The 24,729-nt window shown below is 47.7% G+C and overlaps 2 protein-coding genes and 1 long non-coding RNA gene across 3 annotated transcripts in view; 2 read left to right on the forward strand and 1 right to left on the reverse strand.

Moving 5' to 3' along the window:
* The window catches only part of LOC120036601, a 23,019-nt gene extending 2,038 nt beyond the window's left edge, over positions 1-20,981 (forward strand). Inside the window, exon 2 of the long non-coding RNA XR_005474581.1 lies at positions 20,584-20,981. This is a non-coding gene — a long non-coding RNA (uncharacterized LOC120036601). The remainder of the gene's footprint in view (positions 1-20,583) is intronic.
* On the forward strand, positions 2,049-20,981 carry LOC120036600 (transmembrane emp24 domain-containing protein 1-like). The gene is made up of 6 exons (XM_038982980.1): positions 2,049-2,367; positions 15,113-15,210; positions 15,416-15,500; positions 15,641-15,742; positions 15,997-16,164; positions 19,288-20,981. Exons 1-6 carry the CDS (start codon positions 2,170-2,172, stop codon positions 19,336-19,338), a joined length of 702 nt encoding a protein of 233 aa, XP_038838908.1. The 5' UTR covers positions 2,049-2,169; the 3' UTR covers positions 19,339-20,981.
* A 2,496-nt stretch (positions 20,982-23,477) lies between these two features.
* LOC120036599 (stonustoxin subunit beta-like) lies at positions 23,478-24,345 on the reverse strand (the record flags this gene model as incomplete). The annotated part of the gene is made up of 2 exons (XM_038982979.1): positions 23,478-24,046; positions 24,296-24,345. Coding segments are annotated over 2 exons (619 nt in total), but the record flags the coding sequence as incomplete, so codon positions are not given.
* Positions 24,346-24,729: the final 384 nt, after the last annotated feature.

Genomic DNA, 24,729 nt, shown 5'->3' on the forward strand with positions numbered 1-24,729 from the left:
GAACTAGGACAGGCTCCGTTCCATTACTAGCTACTAGAACTAGGACAGGCTCCGTTCCATTACTAGCTACTAGAACTAGGACAGGCTCCGTTCCATTACTAGCTACTAGAACTAGGACAGGCTCCGTTCCATTACTAGCTACTAGAACTAGGACAGGCTCCGTTCCATTACTAGCTACTAGAACTAGGACAGGCTCCGTTCCATTACAGTAATAGAACTAGGACAGGCTCCGTTCCATTACTAGCTACTAGAACTAGGACAGGCTCCGTTCCATTACTAGCTACTAGAACTAAGACAGGCTCCGTTCCATTACTAGCTACTAGAACTAGGACAGGCTCTGTTCCATTACTAGCTACTAGAACTAAGACAGGCTCCGTTCCATTACTAGCTACTAGAACTAGGACAGGCTCTGTTCCATTACTAGTTACTAGAACTAGGACAGGCTCCGTTCCATTACTAGCTACTAGAACTAGGACAGGCTCCGTTCCATTACTAGCTACTAGAACTAGGACAGGTTCTGGACCATTACTAGCTACTAGAACTAGGACAGGCTCCGTTCCATTACTAGCTACTAGAACTAGGACAGGCTCCGTTCCATTACTAGCTACTAGAACTAGGACAGGCTCCGTTCCATTACAAGCTACTAGAACTAGGACAGGCTCCGTTCCATTACTAGCTACTAGAACTAGGACAGGCTCCGTTCCATTACTAGCTACTAGAACTAGGACAGGCTCCGTTCCATTACTAGCTACTAGAACTAGGACAGGCTCCGTTCCATTACTAGCTACTAGAACTAGGACAGGCTCCGTTCCATTACTAGTTACTAGAACTAGGACAGGCTCCGTTCCATTACTAGTTACTAGAACTAGGACAGGCTCCGTTCCATTACTAGCTACTAGAACTAAGACAGGCTCCGTTCCATTACTAGCTACTAGAACTAAGACAGGCTCCGTTCCATTACTAGCTACTAGAACTAGGACAGGCTCCGTTCCATTACTAGTTACTAGAACTCTCTCTGTCCTTGTCAAAGTTGCTGAGACTTGCTGATATTTTGGTTAATTCCCAAAATAGCACCCTATTTCTTACACGCAGTTGACTACTTTTGACTATTGGGCCTGGTCAAACGTAGTGCACAATATAGGGAATAGGGTTGCATTTGGGACAGGCCCTTACCGTCTCAGAATGAGTCAGAACCCACTGGGAACAGAAGTCAATTCAATGTATATTTCTCGTTGGTTCAACGTAATTTCATTGAAATGACAGTGTGCCCAGTGAGAAGCCACAAATGACGTGGATTTTCTGCAATCTACAGCAGCAGCCATTCAAATGTTTCCACTGATAAGTTATCTCATTTAAATAGGCCAGCGTTATTATTGGAGTATGTTAGCAAACTCTGTTTACAACATCACAATCTATTTTTAACAAAAATAGTTTTAATATAGGCTTTTCAAATGAAGAGCAAAGAAGGGCTTCTGTCCGTGTTCATTAGGCTACAACTTAGCTTATGTGTACAACTTATTTCAACTCATGAATGTACACATTTACAATTTAGTGTATAATTCTTTAGAGTCTAAAACGTTTGGGAAGGGGGGGTTGTTAATTTGACATATGGAATTGTTTTAAGATGGTCATTTTATGTATCATTTAGCTTTTTGATTTCAAATTTTAGAACCCCTTTAGTTATATAAAAAATTATAAAAAAATGATTTGATAAAATATTGATTTTGGCCTTTACTACGAAAGCCCATAGAAACGCAGTGAATAACAAACACATTCATAAGTGGCAAAAAGGACAGTCAAACAATAAATAATAATAAACATGGTTTTGAAGTGTCTGTCCTAAATCGAGGAGAAATTTAAAAAACATCTGTAAATATATTAAATGACATGGTACACATTTTTTGCGCTTTTTGGGAGTAGAGGCACAAAACTTAGTTCATAACTTATTTAGAACGGGAAAAAAATGAACGTCCCCAGCAAGGATTCCACCTCAACGATTGGTCCCGCAGTGACTCAGTCATACGGATATTCTAGCCAATCGTCTGATCGGAAAAGTTCAACAGATGTTGCGGAAGATAGAAACATGCTATTGGAAGTTAGCTAGCCAGGATGATAACGTAGCTAGCTATCATATTTCAGCACATTGAGGACGCAAATTAATTAATCGTCATGGACACACTTCGGAAAGCAGGGCGAGGCAGCACAACATGTGTTTTCATTGCGTTAGTTGTAGCGACATGTCTTGAAACGATTCGTGCTTTCGGCCATAGCCAAGACAGCGAATTCACGTTTATCTTACCAGCCGGAAGAACCGAATGCTTTTTCCAAACGGCTGCGAAGAACGTTACCATGGAAGTGGAGTATCAGGTAAACGAACTAGTTGGTTAGCTGTCCAGTGTGTGCATTGGCGAGCAACAAAAGATCGCAACACAGAAGTAGCAGGCTTGTAACGTTAGCTAATGTAAACACGATACAGTCCCAGAAAGGCTAGCTGTGACAATGATGCTATTCTCAGTTCGCCTCCCGAGATGGCTAACTACAGTAGCAAGCTAGTCGCGCCAGATAACGTTATCTAGCTCGCTAGTTAAGGAGATAGCCACAGCAGCAAGCTATCTGGTTGTGCACTTAAGCATTTATGCTGTGTAGGACACTTGACCCAGGCTACGCATGAGATAGGCTAATTGAAGTCGTACAAGCAACGCTGCTGTTTTGCAGTGGTTTCCCCCCTATCCCCATCTATAACCGAACTATGATGCAGGTGAACCATATAGCTATAACCAAATTGTATCTTCCCCCCTAGAGGTGGGAGAAAGGAAAGGGAAAGGGGGATACCTAGTCAGTTGTACAACTGAAATGTGTCATCTGCATTTAACCCAAACCCTCTGAATCAGAGTGGTGCGGGGGGGGGGGGGGGCTGCCTTAATTGACCTCCACGTCTTCGGCGCCCGGGGAACAGTGGGTTAACTCCTGAGAGGGGTACATTTTCTCGTTAAATACTGTTTTATGAATGTCTCTCTCTCCATCTCTCTTCTTCCACTCTACAGAGATTTAGCCAGTGTAAGTGTTACAAATACATCATTATAAACTGGGTGGTTCGAGACCTGAATGCTGATTGGCAGACAACCGTGGTATATCAGACCGTATACCATGGGTATGGCCAAATATATATATTTTTGCTGTTCTAATTACGTTGGTAACCAGTTTATAATAGCAATAAGGCAACAGAGGGTGGGGTAGATAAGGGCTGTGTCCAGGCACTCCGCGATGCGTCGTGCCTAAGAACAGCCCTTAGCCGTGGTATATTGGCCATATACCACATCTCCTTGGGCCTTATTGCTTAATTCTCCCACTTCACCTACATCTTGACACAAACTGCTCTAACAACTCTCTCAATTAGGTCATATCTATCAATATGTGTCTTTGTTCTATAGGCTGGTTAGCCTATCTGTCCCAGTCCATCCACAGAGGGTAGGGTAGCTAGCCTGATCCCAGATCTGTTTGTGCTTTTGCCTACTCCATTGTCAAGCATGTTGGCTAAAGAGCAGAAACAGTGGCCCCCCAGTCTTCAGGGTAGCTCCAAGACTAGAGACCTGTGTAAGTGCACACTTCAGAGGAGTAGAGATTATTGGGACGCAGGCAGCTCTAGTCTGTTTGTTCAGTGGGAGAGTCCCTGTAGTGGAGTTTACAGACAGCTTGCAACCGTTTCAACTCAAGTGTGTGTGTGTTGATGTGTAACCCCTCTCAGGCAGTGTGTGTGTGTTTTGATGTGTAACCCCTCTCAGGCAGTGTGTGTGTGTGTGTGTTGATGTGTAACCCCTCTCAGGCAGTGTGTGTGTTGATGTGTAACCCCTCTCAGGCAGTGTGTGTGTGTGTTTTGATGTGTAACCCCTCTCAGGCAGTGTGTGTGTGTTGATGTGTAACCCCTCTCAGGCAGTGTGTGTGTGTTGATGTGTAACCCCTCTCAGGCAGTGTGTGTGTGTTGATGTGTAACCCCTCTCAGGCAGTGTGTGTGTGTTGATGTGTAACCCCTCTCAGGCTCTGTGTGTGTGTGTGTGTGTTGATGTGTAACCCCTCTCAGGCAGTGTGTGTGTTGATGTGTAACCCCTCTCAGGCAGTGTGTGTGTTGATGTGTAACCCCTCTCAGGCTGTGTGTGTGTTGATGTGTAACCCCTCTCAGGCAGTGTGTGTGTGTGTGTGTGTTGATGTGTAACCCCTCTCAGGCTGTGTGTGTGTGTGTTGATGTGTAACCCCTCTCAGGCAGTGTGTGTGTGTGTTGATGTGTAACCCCTCTCAGGCAGTGTGTGTGTGTTGATGTGTAACCCCTCTCAGGCAGTGTGTGTGTGTGTTGATGTGTAACCCCTCTCAGGCAGTGTGTGTGTGTGTTGATGTGTAACCCCTCTCAGGCAGTGTGTGTGTGTGTGTGTTGATGTGTAACCCCTCTCAGGCAGTGTGTGTGTGTGTGTGTTGATGTGTAACCCCTCTCAGGCTGTGTGTGTTGATGTGTAACCCCTCTCAGGCAGTGTGTGTGTGTTTGTTGTTGATGTGTAACCCCTCTCAGGCAGTGTGTGTGTGTGTTGATGTGTAACCCCTCTCAGGCAGTGTGTGTGTGTGTTGATGTGTAACCCCTCTCAGGCAGTGTGTGTGTGTTGATGTGTAACCCCTCTCAGGCAGTGTGTGTGTGTTGATGTGTAACCCCTCTCAGGCAGTGTGTGTGTGTTGATGTGTAACCCCTCTCAGGCAGTGTGTGTGTGTTTTGATGTGTAACCCCTCTCAGGCAGTGTGTGTGTGTTGATGTGTAACCCCTCTCAGGCAGTGTGTGTGTGTTTTGATGTGTAACCCCTCTCAGGCAGTGTGTGTGTGTTGATGTGTAACCCCTCTCAGGCAGTGTGTGTGTGTTGATGTGTAACCCCTCTCAGGCAGTGTGTGTGTGTGTTGATGTGTAACCCCTCTCAGGCAGTGTGTGTGTGTGTTGATGTGTAACCCCTCTCAGGCAGTGTGTGTGTGTGTTTTGATGTGTAACCCCTCTCAGGCAGTGTGTGTGTGTTGATGTGTAACCCCTCTCAGGCAGTGTGTGTGTTGATGTGTAACCCCTCTCAGGCTCTGTGTGTGTGTGTGTGTGTTGATGTGTAACCCCTCTCAGGCAGTGTGTGTGTGTTTTGATGTGTAACCCCTCTCAGGCAGTGTGTGTGTGTTGATGTGTAACCCCTCTCAGGCAGTGTGTGTGTGTGTTTTGATGTGTAACCCCTCTCAGGCAGTGTGTGTGTGTTGATGTGTAACCCCTCTCAGGCAGTGTGTGTGTGTTGATGTGTAACCCCTCTCAGGCAGTGTGTGTGTGTGTGTTGATGTGTAACCCCTCTCAGGCAGTGTGTGTGTGTGTGTGTTGATGTGTAACCCCTCTCAGGCTGTGTGTGTTGATGTGTAACCCCTCTCAGGCAGTGTGTGTGTGTGTTGATGTGTAACCCCTCTCAGGCAGTGTGTGTGTGTGTGTTGATGTGTAACCCCTCTCAGGCAGTGTGTGTGTGTTTTGATGTGTAACCCCTCTCAGGCAGTGTGTGTGTGTGTGTGTTGATGTGTAACCCCTCTCAGGCAGTGTGTGTGTTGATGTGTAACCCCTCTCAGGCAGTGTGTGTGTGTGTTTTGATGTGTAACCCCTCTCAGGCAGTGTGTGTGTGTTGATGTGTAACCCCTCTGGCAGTGTGTGTGTGTTGATGTGTAACCCCTCTCAGGCAGTGTGTGTGTGTTGATGTGTAACCCCTCTCAGGCAGTGTGTGTGTGTTGATGTGTAACCCCTCTCAGGCAGTGTGTGTGTGTTGATGTGTAACCCCTCTCAGGCAGTGTGTGTGTGTGTTGATGTGTAACCCCTCTCAGGCAGTGTGTGTGTGTGTGTGTGTTGATGTGTAACCCCTCTCAGGCTGTGTGTGTTGATGTGTAACCCCTCTCAGGCAGTGTGTGTGTGTGTTGATGTGTAACCCCTCTCAGGCAGTGTGTGTGTGTGTGTGTTGATGTGTAACCCCTCTCAGGCAGTGTGTGTGTGTGTGTGTTGATGTGTAACCCCTCTCAGGCTGTGTGTGTGTGTGTGTGTGTGTTGATGTGTAACCCCTCTCAGGCAGTGTGTGTGTGTGTTGATGTGTAACCCCTCTCAGGCAGTGTGTGTGTGTTGATGTGTAACCCCTCTCAGGCAGTGTGTGTGTGTGTTGATGTGTAACCCCTCTCAGGCAGTGTGTGTGTGTGTGTGTTGATGTGTAACCCCTCTCAGGCTGTGTGTGTTGATGTGTAACCCCTCTCAGGCAGTGTGTGTGTGTGTTGATGTGTAACCCCTCTCAGGCAGTGTGTGTGTGTGTGTGTGTTGATGTGTAACCCCTCTCAGGCAGTGTGTGTGTGTGTTGATGTGTAACCCCTCTCAGGCAGTGTGTGTGTGTGTTGATGTGTAACCCCTCTCAGGCAGTGTGTGTGTGTGTTGATGTGTAACCCCTCTCAGGCAGTGTGTGTGTGTTGATGTGTAACCCCTCTCAGGCAGTGTGTGTGTGTTGATGTGTAACCCCTCTCAGGCAGTGTGTGTGTGTTTTGATGTGTAACCCCTCTCAGGCAGTGTGTGTGTGTTGATGTGTAACCCCTCTCAGGCAGTGTGTGTGTTTTGATGTGTAACCCCTCTCAGGCAGTGTGTGTGTTTTGATGTGTAACCCCTCTCAGGCAGTGTGTGTGTGTTGATGTGTAACCCCTCTCAGGCAGTGTGTGTGTGTGTTGATGTGTAACCCCTCTCAGGCAGTGTGTGTGTGTGTTGATGTGTAACCCCTCTCAGGCAGTGTGTGTGTGTGTTGATGTGTAACCCCTCTCAGGTAACCCCTCTCAGGCAGTGTGTGTGTGTGTTGATGTGTAACCCCTCTCAGGCAGTGTGTGTGTGTTGATGTGTAACCCCTCTCAGGCAGTGTGTGTGTGTGTGTTGATGTGTAACCCCTCTCAGGCAGTGTGTGTGTGTGTGTTGATGTGTAACCCCTCTCAGGCAGTGTGTGTGTGTTGATGTGTAACCCCTCTCAGGCAGTGTGTGTGTTGATGTGTAACCCCTCTCAGGCTCTGTGTGTGTGTGTTGATGTGTAACCCCTCTCAGGCAGTGTGTGTGTGTTTTGATGTGTAACCCCTCTCAGGCAGTGTGTGTGTGTTGATGTGTAACCCCTCTCAGGCAGTGTGTGTGTGTGTTTTGATGTGTAACCCCTCTCAGGCAGTGTGTGTGTGTTGATGTGTGACCCCTCGAAGGCAGTGTGTGTGTGTTGATGTGTAACCCCTCTCAGGCAGTGTGTGTGTGTGTGTTGATGTGTAACCCCTCTCAGGCAGTGTGTGTGTGTGTGTTGATGTGTAACCCCTCTCAGGCTGTGTGTGTTGATGTGTAACCCCTCTCAGGCAGTGTGTGTGTGTGTTGATGTGTAACCCCTCTCAGGCAGTGTGTGTGTGTGTGTTGATGTGTAACCCCTCTCAGGCAGTGTGTGTGTGTGTTGATGTGTAACCCCTCTCAGGCTGTGTGTGTGTGTGTTGATGTGTAACCCCTCTCAGGCAGTGTGTGTGTGTGTTGATGTGTAACCCCTCTCAGGCAGTGTGTGTGTGTTGATGTGTAACCCCTCTCAGGCAGTGTGTGTGTGTTGATGTGTAACCCCTCTCAGGCAGTGTGTGTGTTGATGTGTAACCCCTCTCAGGCAGTGTGTGTGTTGATGTGTAACCCCTCTCAGGCAGTGTGTGTGTGTTGATGTGTAACCCCTCTCAGGCAGTGTGTGTGTGTGTGTGTTTTGATGTGTAACCCCTCTCAGGCAGTGTGTGTGTGTTGATGTGTGACCCCTCTCAGGCAGTGTGTGTGTGTTGATGTGTAACCCCTCTCAGGCAGTGTGTGTGTGTGTTTTGATGTGTGACCCCTCTCAGGCAGTGTGTGTGTGTTGATGTGTGACCCCTCTCAGGCAGTGTGTGTGTGTTGATGTGTAACCCCTCTCAGGCAGTGTGTGTGTGTTGATGTGTAACCCCTCTCAGGCAGTGTGTGTGTGTTGATGTGTAACCCCTCTCAGGCAGTGTGTGTGTGTTGATGTGTAACCCCTCTCAGGCAGTGTGTGTGTTGATGTGTAACCCCTCTCAGGCAGTGTGTGTGTTGATGTGTAACCCCTCTCAGGCAGTGTGTGTGTGTTGATGTGTAACCCCTCTCAGGCTGTGTGTGTGTTGATGTGTAACCCCTCAGGCAGTGTGTGTGTGTGTGTGTTGATGTGTAACCCCTCTCAGGCAGTATGTGTGTGTGTGTTGATGTGTAACCCCTCTCAGGCAGTGTGTGTGTGTGTGTTGATGTGTAACCCCTCTCAGGCAGTGTGTGTGTGTGTGTTGATGTGTAACCCCTCTCAGGCTGTGTGTGTTGATGTGTAACCCCTCTCAGGCAGTGTGTGTGTGTGTTGATGTGTAACCCCTCTCAGGCAGTGTGTGTGTTGATGTGTAACCCCTCTCAGGCAGTGTGTGTGTGTTTTGATGTGTAACCCCTCTCAGGCAGTGTGTGTGTGTTGATGTGTAACCCCTCTCAGGCAGTGTGTGTGTGTGTGTTTTGATGTGTAACCCCTCTCAGGCAGTGTGTGTGTGTTGATGTGTGACCCCTCTCAGGCAGTGTGTGTGTGTTGATGTGTAACCCCTCTCAGGCAGTGTGTGTGTGTGTGTTGATGTGTAACCCCTCTCAGGCAGTGTGTGTGTTGATGTGTAACCCCTCTCAGGCAGTGTGTGTGTTGATGTGTAACCCCTCTCAGGCAGTGTGTGTTTTGATGTGTAACCCCTCTCAGGCAGTGTGTGTGTGTTGATGTGTAACCCCTCTCAGGCAGTGTGTGTGTGTTGATGTGTAACCCCTCTCAGGCAGTGTGTGTGTGTTGATGTGTAACCCCTCTCAGGCAGTGTGTGTGTGTTGATGTGTAACCCCTCTCAGACAGTGTGTGTGTGTTGATGTGTAACCCCTCTCAGGCTGTGTGTTTGTGTTGATGTGTAACCCCTCTCAGGCAGTGTGTGTGTGTGTGTTGATGTGTAACCCCTCTCAGGCAGTGTGTGTGTGGATGTGTAACCCCTCTCAGGCAGTGTGTGTGTGTGTGTTGATGTGTAACCCCTCTCAGGCAGTGTGTGTGTGTGTGTTGATGTGTAACCCCTCTCAGGCAGTGTGTGTGTGTGTGTTGATGTGTAACCCCTCTCAGGCAGTGTGTGTGTGTGTGTTGATGTGTAACCCCTCTCAGGCAGTGTGTGTGTTGATGTGTAACCCCTCTCAGGCAGTGTGTGTGTGTTGATGTGTAACCCCTCTCAGGCAGTGTGTGTGTGTTGATGTGTAACCCCTCTCAGGCAGTGTGTGTGTGTTGATGTGTAACCCCTCTCAGGCAGTGTGTGTGTGTTGATGTGTAACCCCTCTCAGGCTGTGTGTGTGTGTGTGTTGATGTGTAACCCCTCTCAGGCAGTGTGTGTGTGTGTGTTGATGTGTAACCCCTCTCAGGCTGTGTGTGTTGATGTGTAACCCCTCTCAGGCAGTGTGTGTGTGTGTTGATGTGTAACCCCTCTCAGGCAGTGTGTGTGTGTTGATGTGTAACCCCTCTCAGGCAGTGTGTGGTGTGTTTTGATGTGTAACCCCTCTCAGGCAGTGTGTGTGTGTTGATGTGTAACCCCTCTCAGGCAGTGTGTGTGTGTGTGTTTTGATGTGTAACCCCTCTCAGGCAGTGTGTGTGTGTTGATGTGTCACCCCTCTCAGGCAGTGTGTGTGTGTTGATGTGTAACCCCTCTCAGGCAGTGTGTGTGTGTGTGTTGATGTGTAACCCCTCTCAGGCAGTGTGTGTGTTGATGTGTAACCCCTCTCAGGCAGTGTGTGTGTTGATGTGTAACCCCTCTCAGGCAGTGTGTGTTTTGATGTGTAACCCCTCTCAGGCAGTGTGTGTGTGTTGATGTGTAACCCCTCTCAGGCAGTGTGTGTGTGTTGATGTGTAACCCCTCTCAGGCAGTGTGTGTGTGTTGATGTGTAACCCCTCTCAGGCAGTGTGTGTGTGTTGATGTGTAACCCCTCTCAGACAGTGTGTGTGTGTTGATGTGTAACCCCTCTCAGGCTGTGTGTTTGTGTTGATGTGTAACCCCTCTCAGGCAGTGTGTGTGTGTGTGTTGATGTGTAACCCCTCTCAGGCAGTGTGTGTGTGGATGTGTAACCCCTCTCAGGCAGTGTGTGTGTGTGTGTTGATGTGTAACCCCTCTCAGGCAGTGTGTGTGTGTGTGTTGATGTGTAACCCCTCTCAGGCAGTGTGTGTGTGTGTGTTGATGTGTAACCCCTCTCAGGCAGTGTGTGTGTGTGTGTTGATGTGTAACCCCTCTCAGGCAGTGTGTGTGTTGATGTGTAACCCCTCTCAGGCAGTGTGTGTGTGTTGATGTGTAACCCCTCTCAGGCAGTGTGTGTGTGTTGATGTGTAACCCCTCTCAGGCAGTGTGTGTGTGTTGATGTGTAACCCCTCTCAGGCTGTGTGTGTGTGTGTGTTGATGTGTAACCCCTCTCAGGCTGTGTGTGTGTGTGTGTTGATGTGTAACCCCTCTCAGGCTGTGTGTGTGTGTGTGTTGATGTGTAACCCCTCTCAGGCAGTGTGTGTGTTGATGTGTAACCCCTCTCAGGCTGTGTGTGTGTTGATGTGTAACCCCTCTCAGGCTGTGTGTGTGTTGATGTGTAACCCCTCTCAGGCTGTGTGTGTGTGTGTGTTGATGTGTAACCCCTCTCAGGCTGTGTGTGTGTTGATGTGTAACCCCTCTCAGGCAGTGTGTGTGTGTTGATGTGTAACCCCTCTCAGGCTGTGTGTGTGTGTGTGTTGATGTGTAACCCCTCTCAGGCTGTGTGTGTGTGTTGATGTGTAACCCCTCTCAGGCTGTGTGTGTGTGTTGATGTGTAACCCCTCTCAGGCTGTGTGTGTGTTGATGTGTAACCCCTCTCAGGCAGTGTGTGTGTTGATGTGTAACCCCTCTCAGGCTGTGTGTGTGTGTGTGTTGATGTGTAACCCCTCTCAGGCTGTGTGTGTGTTGATGTGTAACCCCTCTCAGGCAGTGTGTGTGTGTTGATGTGTAACCCCTCTCAGGCAGTGTGTGTGTGTGTGTGTTGTGTAACCCCTCTCAGGCAGTGTGTGTGTGTGTGTGTTGATGTGTAACCCCTCTCAGGCAGTGTGTGTGTTGGTGTAACCCCTCTCAGGCTGTGTGTGTGTGTTGATGTGTAACCCCTCTCAGGCAGTGTGTGTGTTGATGTGTAACCCCTCTCAGGCTGTGTGTGTGTTGATGTGTAACCCCTCTCAGGCAGTGTGTGTGTTGATGTGTAACCCCTCTCAGGCAGTGTGTGTGTTGTGTAACCCCTCTCAGGCTGTGTGTGTGTGTGTTGATGTGTAACCCCTCTCAGGCTGTGTGTGTGTTGATGTGTAACCCCTCTCAGGCAGTGTGTGTGTTGATGTGTAACCCCTCTCAGGCAGTGTGTGTGTGTTGATGTGTAACCCCTCTCAGGCTGTGTGTGTGTTGATGTGTAACCCCTCTCAGGCAGTGTGTGTTGATGTGTAACCCCTCTCAGGCAGTGTGTGTGTGTGTGTGTTGTGTAACCCCTCTCAGGCAGTGTGTGTGTGTGTGTGTGTTGATGTGTAACCCCTCTCAGGCAGTGTGTGTGTTGATGTGTAACCCCTCTCAGGCAGTGTGTGTGTGTTGATGTGTAACCCCTCTCAGGCAGTGTGTGTGTGTTGATGTGTAACCCCTCTCAGGCAGTGTGTGTGTGTTGATGTGTAACCCCTCTCAGGCAGTGTGTGTGTGTTGATGTGTAACCCCTCTCAGGCAGTGTGTGTGTTGATGTGTAACCCCTCTCAGGCAGTGTGTGTGTGTTGATGTGTAACCCCTCTCAGGCAGTGTGTGTGTGTTGATGTGTAACCCCTCTCAGGCAGTGTGTGTGTGTTGTGTAACCCCTATCAGGCAGTGTGTGTGTTGATGTGTAACCCCTCTCAGGCAGTGTGTGTGTGTTGATGTGTAACCCCTCTCAGACAGTGTGTGTGTGTTGATGTGTAACCCCTCTCAGGCAGTGTGTGTTGATGTGTAACCCCTCTCAGGCAGTGTGTGTGTGTGTGTTGATGTGTAACCCCTCTCAGACAGTGTGTGTGTTGATGTGTAACCCCTCTCAGGCAGTGTGTGTGTGTTGATGTGTAACCCCTCTCAGGCAGTGTGTGTGTGTTGATGTGTAATCCCTCTCAGGCAGTGTGTGTGTGTGTGTGTTGATGTGTAACCCCTCTCAGGCAGTGTGTGTGTGTGTGTGTGTGTTGATGTGTAACCCCTCTCAGGCTGTGTGTGTGTTGATGTGTAACCCCTCTCAGGCAGTGTGTGTGTTGATGTGTAACCCCTCTCAGGCAGTGTGTGTGTTGATGTGTAACCCCTCTCAGGCAGTGTGTGTGTTGATGTGTAACCCCTCTCAGGCAGTGTGTGTGTTGATGTGTAACCCCTCTCAGGCAGTGTGTGTGTGTTGATGTGTAACCCCTCTCAGGCAGTGTGTGTGTGTTGATGTGTAACCCCTCTCAGGCAGTGTGTGTGTGTTGATGTGTAACCCCTCTCAGGCAGTGTGTGTGTGTTGATGTGTAACCCCTCTCAGGCAGTGTGTGTGTGTTGATGTGTAACCCCTCTCAGGCAGTGTGTGTGTGTTGATGTGTAACCCCTCTCAGGCAGTGTGTGTGTTGATGTGTAACCCCTCTCAGGCAGTGTGTGTGTGTTGATGTGTAACCCCTCTCAGACAGTGTGTGTGTGTTGATGTGTAACCCCTCTCAGGCAGTGTGTGTTGATGTGTAACCCCTCTCAGGCAGTGTGTGTGTGTGTGTTGATGTGTAACCCCTCTCAGACAGTGTGTGTGTTGATGTGTAACCCCTCTCAGGCAGTGTGTGTGTGTTGATGTGTAACCCCTCTCAGGCAGTGTGTGTGTGTTGATGTGTAATCCCTCTCAGGCAGTGTGTGTGTGTGTGTGTTGATGTGTAACCCCTCTCAGGCAGTGTGTGTGTTGATGTGTAACCCCTCTTAGGCAGTGTGTGTGTTGATGTGTAACCCCTCTTAGGCAGTGTGTGTGTTGATGTGTAACCCCTCTCAGGCAGTGTGTGTGTGTTGATGTGTAACCCCTCTCAGGCAGTGTGTGTGTTGATGTGTAACCCCTCTCAGACAGTGTGTGTGTGTTGATGTGTAACCCCTCTCAGGCAGTGTGTGTGTTGATTTGTAACCCCTCTCAGGCAGTGTGTGTGTTGATGTGTAACCCCTCTCAGGCAGTGTGTGTGTGTTGATGTGTAACCCCTCTCAGGCAGTGTGTGTGTTGATGTGTAACCCCTCTCAGGCTCTGTGTGTGTGTGTGTGTGTGTGTGTGTGTTGATGTGTAACCCCTCTCAGGCAGTGTGTGTGTGTTGATGTGTAACCCCTCTCAGGCAGTGTGTGTGTGTTGATGTGTAACCCCTCTCAGGCAGTGTGTGTGTGTTGATGTGTAACCCCTCTCAGGCAGTGTGTGTGTGTTGATGTGTAACCCCTCTCAGGCAGTGTGTGTGTTGATGTGTAACCCCTCTCAGGCTCTGTGTGTGTGTGTGTTGATGTGTAACCCCTCTCAGGCAGTGTGTGTGTTGATGTGTAACCCCTCTCAGGCAGTGTGTGTGTTGATGTGTAACCCCTCTCAGGCAGTGTGTGTGTTGATGTGTAACCCCTCTCAGGCAGTGTGTGTGTGTTGATGTGTAACCCCTCTCAGGCAGTGTGTGTGTGTTGATGTGTAACCCCTCTCAGGCAGTGTGTGTGTTGATGTGTAACCCCTCTCAGGCAGTGTGTGTGTTGATGTGTAACCCCTCTCAGGCTCTGTGTGTGTGTGTGTGTGTTGATGTGTAACCCCTCTCAGGCAGTGTGTGTGTGTGTTGATGTGTAACCCCTCTCAGGCAGTGTGTGTGTTGATGTGTAACCCCTCAGGCAGTGTGTGTGTTGATGTGTAACCCCTCTCAGGCAGTGTGTGTGTGTTGATGTGTAACCCCTCTCAGGCAGTGTGTGTGTGTTGATGTGTAACCCCTCAGGCAGTGTGTGTGTGTTGATGTGTAACCCCTCTCAGGCAGTGTGTGTGTGTTGATGTGTAACCCCTCTCAGGCAGTGTGTGTGTTGATGTGTAACCCCTCTCAGGCAGTGTGTGTGTTGATGTGTAACCCCTCTCAGGCAGTGTGTGTGTTGATGTGTAACCCCTCTCAGGCAGTGTGTGTGTTGATGTGTAACCCCTCTCAGGCAGTGTGTGTTGATGTGTAACCCCTCTCAGGCAGTGTGTGTGTTCAGCACTAGTGAAGGACTGAATGTTATGACATACAGCCTTGTCCTGTAACGTCAGTCTGTTCATGTGTAGATGGGTTTTATGTGCCAGTAAGACTCACATATCTAGAAGAACAGCCATATTTGTGTTTTGTTTTCCTTGTGTAATGGCGTAATGGTGTGAGAGTGAGCGTGTACATCTGATTTCAGTTGCCATACAGGCGACAGAGAAACAGTTTACAGAGAACCTAGTTCCTCCACTATGGTGTAGAGATTAGACCTGTGTGATAGGGAATAGAGATGCAGACGAGCCACAATGTAGTGCACTACCTGTGACCAGAGCCACAATGTAGTGCACTACCTGTGACCAGAGCCCCAATGTAGTGCACTACCTGTGACCAGAGCCCCAATGTAGTGCACTACCTGTGACCAGAGCCCCAATGTAGTGCACTACCTGTGACCAGAGCCCCTATGTAGTGCACTACCTGTGACCAGAGCCCCAATGTAGTGCACTACCTGTGACCAGAGCCCCAATGGCTTCTCAGGAGAATGTAGGTACACAATGTTCAGATAGAAATGTGTTGAACATAAACTATCATCTGCCAGAGAGAATAGGGGATCCTGTCAGCTCTATTTACTCTATTTCTACCTGCACCATTCAGAGGGGTTCACGTCACTGAGTACACATCCTGTTTTACTCAGGTAACATTATCACACACATCATGTTTCATATCCTAGCTCTCTGACGTGCGGTGTGACTCATGTCTATGGCTGTTGTAAAAGTACCTTAATAATGTGTGTGTGTGTGTGTGTGTGTGTGTGTTCCTCTCTCCAGGTGATAGCCGGTGCAGGTATGGATGTAGACTTCACCGTTCTCTCTCCTCACGGTTTCCAGCTCATCTCTGAGTTCCGCCGCTCAGACGGAGTCCACATGTCAGTACCGCTGCCTCTCATTGGTCCAATCTACTCACACAACATCTCTTCCGTGATGTCACAGTTCAACCTCAGATCAACCTGTGTCTTTTGACCTCGCTCTCTCCCCTTCCCTCTCTTTTTGGTTTGCTGTTGGCTTTGTGCCCACATCTCTGATTGGTTGCTTTCTCTGTGTCAGCGCCTCTGATTGGTTGGTTTGTTCTAGGGTGGAACCTACGGAGGAAGGAGACTACCAGATCTGTTTTGACAACAGCTTCAGCCGTTTCTCTGAGAAGATGGTCTTCTTTGAGGTTTATTTGTATTAGTATATCTTTATTCATTGGTTGATTTGATTTACTGTAAGTCGCTCTGGATAAAAGCATCTGCTAATTTAATGAAATGTAAATAGAGATACTATAAAGTGTGTGTGTGTGTGTGTGTGAAAATGCAGGTCATCATCGAGGGACAGCCGGGCGACGTGGGCGGGGATGACGAGTGGGCGGGGCTTGGAGAGCCTGAGAGCCTATTGGAGTACAAGCTGGAGGACATTAGGGTGAGTAGGCTATTGGATGGATGACCATGTCTTCAACACATTCACTGTAACTGAAGAGAGAAAAAATCTGAACGTACACAGTACCTTCTTTTCAAACCCCCCCCCCCCCTCTTCCTCTCTTCACCATCACCCTCTCCTGTCCCTTCCTCCTCTCTCTCCTCTCTCCCCCACCCTCCCCTCTCTTCTTCCTACCTCCCTTCCCCCTCTCCTCTCTCCCCCACCCTCCTCTCCCCCTCCTCTCCCCCTCCCTCCAGGAGTCAATAGACTCAGTACACCGTCGGTTAGAGAGAAGTCGTCAGATGCAGACGGTACTGAGAGCGTTTGAGGCCAGGGACCGTAACCTGCTAGAAGACAACCTGTGGAGGGTCTCCTTCTGGTCCTGTACCAGTCTCATTGTAATGCTGGGGGTCGCACTAACTCAGGTAACACACCACACACCAGGACAACTTGTAGTGGGTCTCCTTCTGGTCCTGTACCAGTCTCCTAGTTACAGACCTGCCAACCTGCACGAAATTTCAGGTCAAAGTATGCTGGTATGAAAAACTACCCTAAAAGATGCTTCTAGTTGGCACATTGAGGTTTTTGATTCAACCGCTTGAAGTTGAAGCTGAGCCAATCAGAGGACTCAGGCGAGGAAAGAATCTCTAACTCCCCACTTGATCTCAGAAACAGTAGTAGACGTGAGTTCATTAACTAGCAAGTGGGTCAGTGGGTCAGAGGTGCGGTGGGTCGGCGGTGCCGTGGGTCAGAGGTGCGGTGGGTCAGAGGTGCCGTGGGTCAGAGGTGCCGTGGGTCAGAGGTGCCGTGGGTCAGAGGTGCCGTGGGTCGGCGGTGCGGTGGGTCGGCGGTGCGGTGGGTCGGCGGTGCGGTGGGTCGGCGGTGCGGGGGGTCGGCGGTGCCGTGGGTCGGTGGTGCCGTGGGTCAGCGGTGCCGTGGGTCAGCGGTGCCGTAGTTCACTGCGTGATTGAAAACGGACATGGCATATTAAACATATTTAATATATTTCACATATTTTTGCTACTGAGGAGCAGCCAATTACCAAGCACCCATAACGTCAATAGCAGGGGTATTCAACTCTGACCCTACGAGGTCCGGAGCCGACTGGGTTTCTGTTCTACCTGATCATTAACTACACCCACCTGGTGTCCCAGGTCTAAACCCCTCCCTGATCATTAACTACACCCACCTGGTCGTTAACTACACCCACCTGGAGTCCCAGGTCTAAACCCCTCCCTGATCATTAACTACACCCACCTGGAGTCCCAGGTCTAAACCCGTCCCTGATCATTAACTACACCCACCTGGTGTCCCAGGTCTAAACCCCTCCCTGATCATTAACCACACCCACCTGGAGTCCCAGGTCTAAACCCCTCCCTGATCATTAACCACACCCACCTGGAGTCCCAGGTCTAAACCCATCCATGATCATTAACTACACCCACCTGGAGTCCCAGGTCTAAACCCCTCCCTGATCATTAACCACACCCACCTGGAGTCCCAGGTCTAAACCCCTCCCTGATCATTAACTACACCCACCTGGTGTCCCAGGTCTAAACCCCTCCCTGATTAGAGGGGAACAATGAAACAATGCAGTGGAACTGGCTCTGAGGTCCAGAGTTGAGTTTGATTTTATTTGTCATTTATTTAACTAGGCAAGTCAATTAAGAGATTCTTATTTACAATGACGGCCTACCAAAAGGCCTCCTGCGGAGACGTGGGCTAAAAATATAGGACAAAACACACATCACGACAAGAGACAACACAACACTACATAAAGAAACACCTAAGACAACAACATAGCATGGCAGCAACACAACATGACAACACAGCATGGTAGCAACACAACATGACAACACAGCATGGTAGCAACACAACATGACAACACAGCATGGTAGCAACACATGACAACACAGCATGGTAGCAACACAACATGACAACACAGCATGGTAGCAACACAACATGACAACACAGCATGGTAGCAACACAACATGACAACACAGCATGGTAGCAACACATGACAACACAGCATGGTAGCAACACAACATGACAACACAGCATGGTAGCAACACAACATGACAACACAGCATGGTAGCAACACATGACAACACAGCATGGTAGCAACACAACATGACAACACAGCATGGTAGCAACACAGCATGGTAGCAACACAGCATGGTAGCAACACATGACAACACAGCATGGTAGCAACACAGCATGGTAGCAACACATGACAACACAGCATGGTAGCAACACAGCATGGTAGCAACACAACATGACAACAACACAACATGGTAGCAGCACAACATGGTAGGAGAACAAAACATGGTACAAACATTATCTGGCACAGACAACAGCACAAAGGGAAAGAAGGTAGAGACAACAATACATCAATCGAAGCAGCCACAACTGTCAGTAAGTGTGTCCATGATTGAGTCTTTGAATAAAGATGGGTCTATAGTCTACCATTCCTATAGAGGGTCTTCTGCAAACGTCATTATTGGGCTAAAAAGTGCGTTTGATTTGAGCAGTGTGGGGGTCTTCTGCCAACACCAGTATTGGGCTAAAAGGTGCGTTTGATTTGAGCAGTGTGGGGGTCTTCTGCCAACACCAGTATTGGGCTAAAAGGTGCGTTTGATTTGAGCAGTGTGGGGGTCTTCTGCCAACACCAGTATTGGGGTAAAAGGTGCGTTTGATTTGAGCAGTGTGGGGGTGTTCTGCCAACACCAGTATTGGGCTAAAAGGTGCGTTTGATTTGAGCAGTGTGGGGGTCTTCTGCCAACACCATTATTGGGCTAAAAGGTGCGTTTGATTTGAGCAGTGTGGGGGTCTTCTGCCAACACCATTATTGGGTTAAAAGGTGCGTTTGATTTGAGCAGTGTGGGGGTCTTCTGCCAACACAATTATTGGGCTAAAAGGTGCGTTTGATTTGAGCAGTGTGGGGGTCTTCTGCCAACACAATTATTGGGCTAAAAGGTGCGTTTGATTTGAGCAGTGTGGGGGTCTTCTGCCAACATCAGTATTGGGCTGAAAGGTGCGTTTGATTTGAGCAGTGTGGGGGTCTTCTGCCAACACCATTATTGGGCTAAAAGGTGCGTTTGATTTGAGCAGTGTGGGGGTCTTCTGCCAACATCAGTATTGGGCTGAAAGGTGCGTTTGATTTGAGCAGTGTGGGGGTCTTCTGCCAACATCAGTATTGGGCTGAAAGGTGCGTTTGATTTGAGCAGTGTGGGGGTCGCGCGTCGTCGTGTGGGCCGGGGGTGCCGTCACCGCAAGTGGTTCTCATTAAAATGATTCAAGGTTGGCAGGTCTGTAGTTATGATGGGGGTCGCACTCGCACAGATTTCACACACACACACACACACTAGGACAACCTGTAGACACTAGTTATAGACACACTAGTTATAGACACACTAGTTATAGACACACTATACTAGTTAGACACACTAGTATAGACACACTATACTAGTTATAGACACACTATACTAGTGTAATCAGTCACTCGGGTAACATTCTCAGTGTCTAACTGTCCGTTCCTCCTCTCTCAGGTCTATACCGTCCGCAGACTGTTTGACGATAAGAGGCGTGTCTGTACATAAAGACACGCCCACTCCGCCACCTCACAGCCAATCAGAGTTAAGGTGGGAAGAGAAGACGAGGAAGCAGAGGAGGATGCAGAAGAGTAAATATCGTGTATCACGAATTGCACCCTATTCCCTATCTAGAACCTATCTCTGGTCAGAAGTTTTAAATTACATGTTTTAATTGAACCTTTATTTAACTAGGCCAGTTAAGATTTACCCAGGGGCAGAACGACAGATGTTTACCTCGTCAGCTCGGGGATTCGATCCAGCAACCTTTCGGTTACTGGCCCAACGCTCTAACCACTAGGCTACCAGCCGCGCCTAGTAGTGCACTATCTAGGGAATAGGGTGCTATTTGGGACACTTCCGTACAGCTCTGCCGTCTGGGCTCAACACAGTGCCTTTTACTCCCGGTGTTCATTAGACACAGAACTAGACAACAGTTAGAAGGGACGGAGGTCCTGCCTCAATTTGTCCAATGAGAATGTTCACTTTTGCGTTCACGGAAAACATTTTTTCCGCCCTCTTTGTGCTTATTGAACGCAGCTCTTGGACCGTAATCCACAAAGTGTCCCAAGAGTTGGAGTGCTGATCTAGGATCAGGTGCCAATCTGTCCATGTAATCTGATTCATTATGATCTAAAGGGCCAAACTGATCCTAGATCAGCCCTCATACTCTGAGAGACTTCATGTTCATTCATTTTTTGTTTTGGATCATCCCATAGAAATAGAATCACTAGAATGAGAGACTCATCGTTTGTAGATCAGTGGGTCCAGGGGCGGACTGGCATTTCGGGCAAATACCAGATGGGCTGGTCCATTTTTAGCCCAGTGGCCCTGTCTCAATTAGCATTTTGTAAAAAATTATAGAATATATATATTATATAATTTCTACAAAATGATAATTCTCTATATCTAATAATGCGTGCGTCATGGAAAAAAATGGGTCCGTGTGTTAGAAATTCCAGAGCTGATTTATGGTCCAAGTCTGCCCCTGAGTCAGTCAGTCATCATTTACCCACAATGCATCAAGGATGTGATCCGCTCAAAAGTGCACGTTGGGTTTAAATCTCTCTAGTAATTGAATTTCTATGGATCCTCCTATTTTACTAGAACAAGCCCCACCCAACCCCTAATGTCCTTCTTCTCCTCTCATTGGTCCATGTCTTTGTGACCTGTTGGCTACCCACAATCACCTTTTTTTGCTGTTACTGAGTTTTATGTGCCAGTAAGATTCTATGCTGATATCTAGATGAACAGGTGTGTGTGTGTGTGTGTGTGTGTGTGTATCTAACTTCAGTTGTGGTATAGGGGACAGAAACAGTTTACAGAGAACCTAGTTTACCGTTGATCCTACAGCTTTCGCTACGTCCCAATCCTCCACCCTCCCCCCCCCCCCCGAGTGTATACTTGCTTTGCATACTCTGTCATGGGTTTAATGGTTGAAACTCCCTCCAGCCAATGACTACACCATTCCAATGCTTTATAAAACATAACAAAAAGTGTACACTTTGGGAGATGGGTGGAGAATTTGGAGGCAACCTGTGATTGTAACTAAGAAGGGAGTGGTACTTTGAGCATTATTAACCATGTTGCCATGGCAGCCAGTGATTTTAATGTTGTTTTTTACACAATAAAAGACAGAACATTTGATTTGAGTAACGGTGTAGTTGTTATTTTATTGTAAAGGACCAGGACCTGGAGTCGTATCCACAAAACACCTCAAAGTAGGAGTGCTGATCCAGGATCTGTCCCTATAATCTGATTCATTATGACCTACCCATTGGTAGGATCAGCTTCCCCTTCCCTAATTCTAACCTAACCTGATTGTTAACTTCACCCTAGACAGTGGACCATGCAATGTACCATGCAGTGCAGTACCTCATTGGTTCTCTACCCTGGGGCCTAGGTTAGCATGGTAGCATTAAAGGCTAGCTCCATGGCGCCCCCATGTGGACTGGAGTAACATGACAGGGCGTTGCAGGCTCCATGCAGTTGGTGCACTGGCGCACGGAGTTGAAGAGCTAAGAAGTGTCTTACTGGTTATTCTGGTGGAAATCAAAAGCCAATGAAGTGTTACAGTCCTGTGGGTTTTCAGTCCAACCCTAATTTAACACACCTGCTTCTACTAATTAGTAGCTGCTCAACAAGACCTTAACTATCTGAATCAGATATGCTAAATTAGGGTTGGACTGAAAACCTACAGGACGGTAGATCTCCAGGAAGTGGGTTGGACTGAAAAACCTACAGGACAGTAGATCTCCAGGAAGAGGGTTGGACTGAAAACCTACAGGACAGTAGATCTCCAGGAAGAGGATTGGACTGAAAACCTACAGGACAGTAGATCTCCAGGAAGAGGGTTGGACTGAAAACCTACAGGACAGTAGATCTCCAGGAAGAGGATTGGACTGAAAACCTACAGGACGGTAGATCTCCAGGAAGAGGGTTGGACTGAAAACCAACAGGACAGTAGATCTCCAGGAAGAGGGTTGGACTGAAAACCTACAGGACAGTAGATCTCCAGGAAGAGGATTGGACTGAAAACCTACAGGACAGTAGATCTCCAGGAAGAGGATTGGACTGAAAACCTACAGGACGGTAGATCTCCAGGAAGAGGGTTGGGCTGAAAACCAACAGGACAGTAGATCTCCAGGAAGAGGGTTGGACTGAAAACCTACAGGACAGTAGATCTCCAGGAAGAGGATTGGACAGCTCTGGCCAAACCCTTCGGATGCTACAGACGTTTTCGTGAGAACGATTTTCTGAATGTCTCCTGATCTGACAAACAGCACAGTTGCTTTGCCTTGTTTCTTCAGACAGAAACAGGAGTGTTGTGTTTAGAGCAAGTAAAACAAATCACACATATGTGAATAACTAGATCTATATATACAGTAGTTTACTGACATTTACAAATGTATTATAAAGCATTGTTATATAGCCTTGCTTTATTTTCACAAACAGTAATATTTGGAAACCATGTATATATATATATATATATATATATATATATATATATATATATATATATATATATATATATATATATATATATATATATATATATATTCTCCAAGTGGATCACTGATGTAAGGAGAATAATGTCTCCAATTCAAAGGTAAAGGCCTTTTCCGGTACAACCCTCTAACAGAACAGAGAAGGGAGTACAGGTACAGGAATATAATCAGGAATCTCCCCACGGCCACAATGGGATTATTTAACACACACAGTAATATTTACTAACCATAGATTTGATCAACCACAATCACTTTCTTTACAAAAAACTAAAATGTTCAACTACTACAGTTCAAGTTGAAGGTGTTTTCCGGCGGCCTACAACACAGAACAGAAAATACAGTCACAGGAATATCATCATTCATCTCCTCACGACCTCAGTGTGATTATGATCACTGTCAACAACATTTATCTGTTACAATGTCCATATCTGTAGTCATGATCACTGCCAACAACATGTATCTGTTACAATGTCCATATCTGAAGTCATGGTCACTGTCAACAACATTTATCTGTTACAATGTCCATATCTGAAGTCATGATCACTGTCAACAACATTTATCTGTTACAATGTCCATATCTGAAGTCATGGTCACTGTCAACAACATTTATCTGTTACAATGTCCATATCTGAAGTCATGGTCACTGTCAACAACATTTATCTGTTACAATGTCCATATCTGTAGTCATGATCACTGTCAACAACATTTATCTGTTACAATGTCCATATCTGAAGTCATGATCACTGTCAACAACATTTATCTGTTACAATGTCCATATCTGAAGTCATGATCACTGTCAACAACATTTATCTGTTACAATGTCCATATCTGAAGTCATGGTCACTGTCAACAACATTTATCTGTTACAATGTCCATATCTGTAGTCATGATCACTGCCAACAACATGTATCTGTTACAATGTCCATATCTGTAGTCATGATCACTGCCAACAACATGTATCTGTTACAATGTCCATATCTGTAGTCATGATCACTGTCAACAACATTTATCTGTTACAATGTCCATATCTGTAGTCATGATCACTGTCAACAACACCCCATCCTGTCACATGGTTGTGTTAGAACAGGAGTGTAACTGTGTTTCCATGGAGACCCAGATGTTCCTCCAGGACACAGGAGGTTACTCTACCTGGCTCAGGGACACTGAGGAGCCCTTATTCCAAACCCCAAACCCTGGGTAGAGGGGCTCAGTGAATATGGTCTGGAATGTGTACACATGGGTCATTGTGTCAGAGTAGACCTCGTAGAAGGACAGAGTGCCGGCCGGCCAGTCAAGAAACACTACTACTCTGAGGCAGGAGGACAGGTCTCTATGGGGTTTAGGACAGTTGATGAAGGGCAGAGCAGATATATGAGTCTTTTCATTATTGTGGAAGGCATAGTAATGATCCTGAGTGCAGTACAGACTCCAGGACTTGTCATTGGTTCCAAGCCCACAGGCAAGACTCCTTCCTTTTCTTCTGTTGCCTTTATATGTTACTGCTATCACAGCCCACCCACTCCACTCTACCTCCCAGTAACAGCGTCCAGTCAGACCCTCTCCACACAGGACCTGGTGAATCAACTCAAATCTGTCTATGTGATCAGGATACGGCTGCTTCTCTTTAACCCTCTCCACCCTTCTGTTCCCCTCAGACAGAGAGAGGTTTCTGTGTGCTGTGTTTGGGTCCAGTGTGAGATCACAGGCATCTGCAGACAAGAGGACAAGTTAGAGGAGAGATAATGGGCTCTCTGATTTGCACAAAGTCAAGTTGTTGGGCACTGACGACCAATGTGATTCTACAAGTAGAATCGGTAGGTTTGTTGCTAGCGGCACTCGGTAGGTACAGCTTGTGTGTGTGAGTGAGTGAGTGAGTGAGTGAGTGAGTGAGTGAGTGAGTGAGTGAGTGAGTGAGAGAGATTAGACCAAAATTAATTCCTTGAAACTAACACACTTACATTTCTTCATCAGCTGTGGTTTAACCCAGAACTCTTCATTATGGTCCACACTGTGGGAGAGACAGAGGAACAGGCAGAGTGAGTGACACACAGCCTGTATGAAGTGTAGTCTAGTCCAGTCTGTATGAAGTGTAGTCTAGTCCAGTCTGTATGAAGTGTAGTCTAGTCCGGCCTGTATGAAGTGTAGTCTAGTCCGGCCTGTATGAAGTGTAGTCTAGTCCAGCCTGTATGAAGTGTAGTCTAGTCCGGCCTGTATGAAGTGTAGTCTAGTCCAGCCTGTATGCAGTGTAGTCTAGTCCAGTCTGTATGAAGTGTAGTCTAGTCAGCCTGTATGAAGTGTAGTCCTAGTCCAGCCTGTATGAAGTGTAGTCTAGTCGCAGCCTGTATGAAGTGTCATCTAGTCCAGCCTGTATGAAGTCTAGTCCAGCCTGTAT

The sequence above is a fragment of the Salvelinus namaycush genome, unplaced genomic scaffold, assembly GCF_016432855.1.
Source record: "Salvelinus namaycush isolate Seneca unplaced genomic scaffold, SaNama_1.0 Scaffold1381, whole genome shotgun sequence".
Classification (NCBI taxonomy): domain Eukaryota; kingdom Metazoa; phylum Chordata; class Actinopteri; order Salmoniformes; family Salmonidae; genus Salvelinus; species Salvelinus namaycush.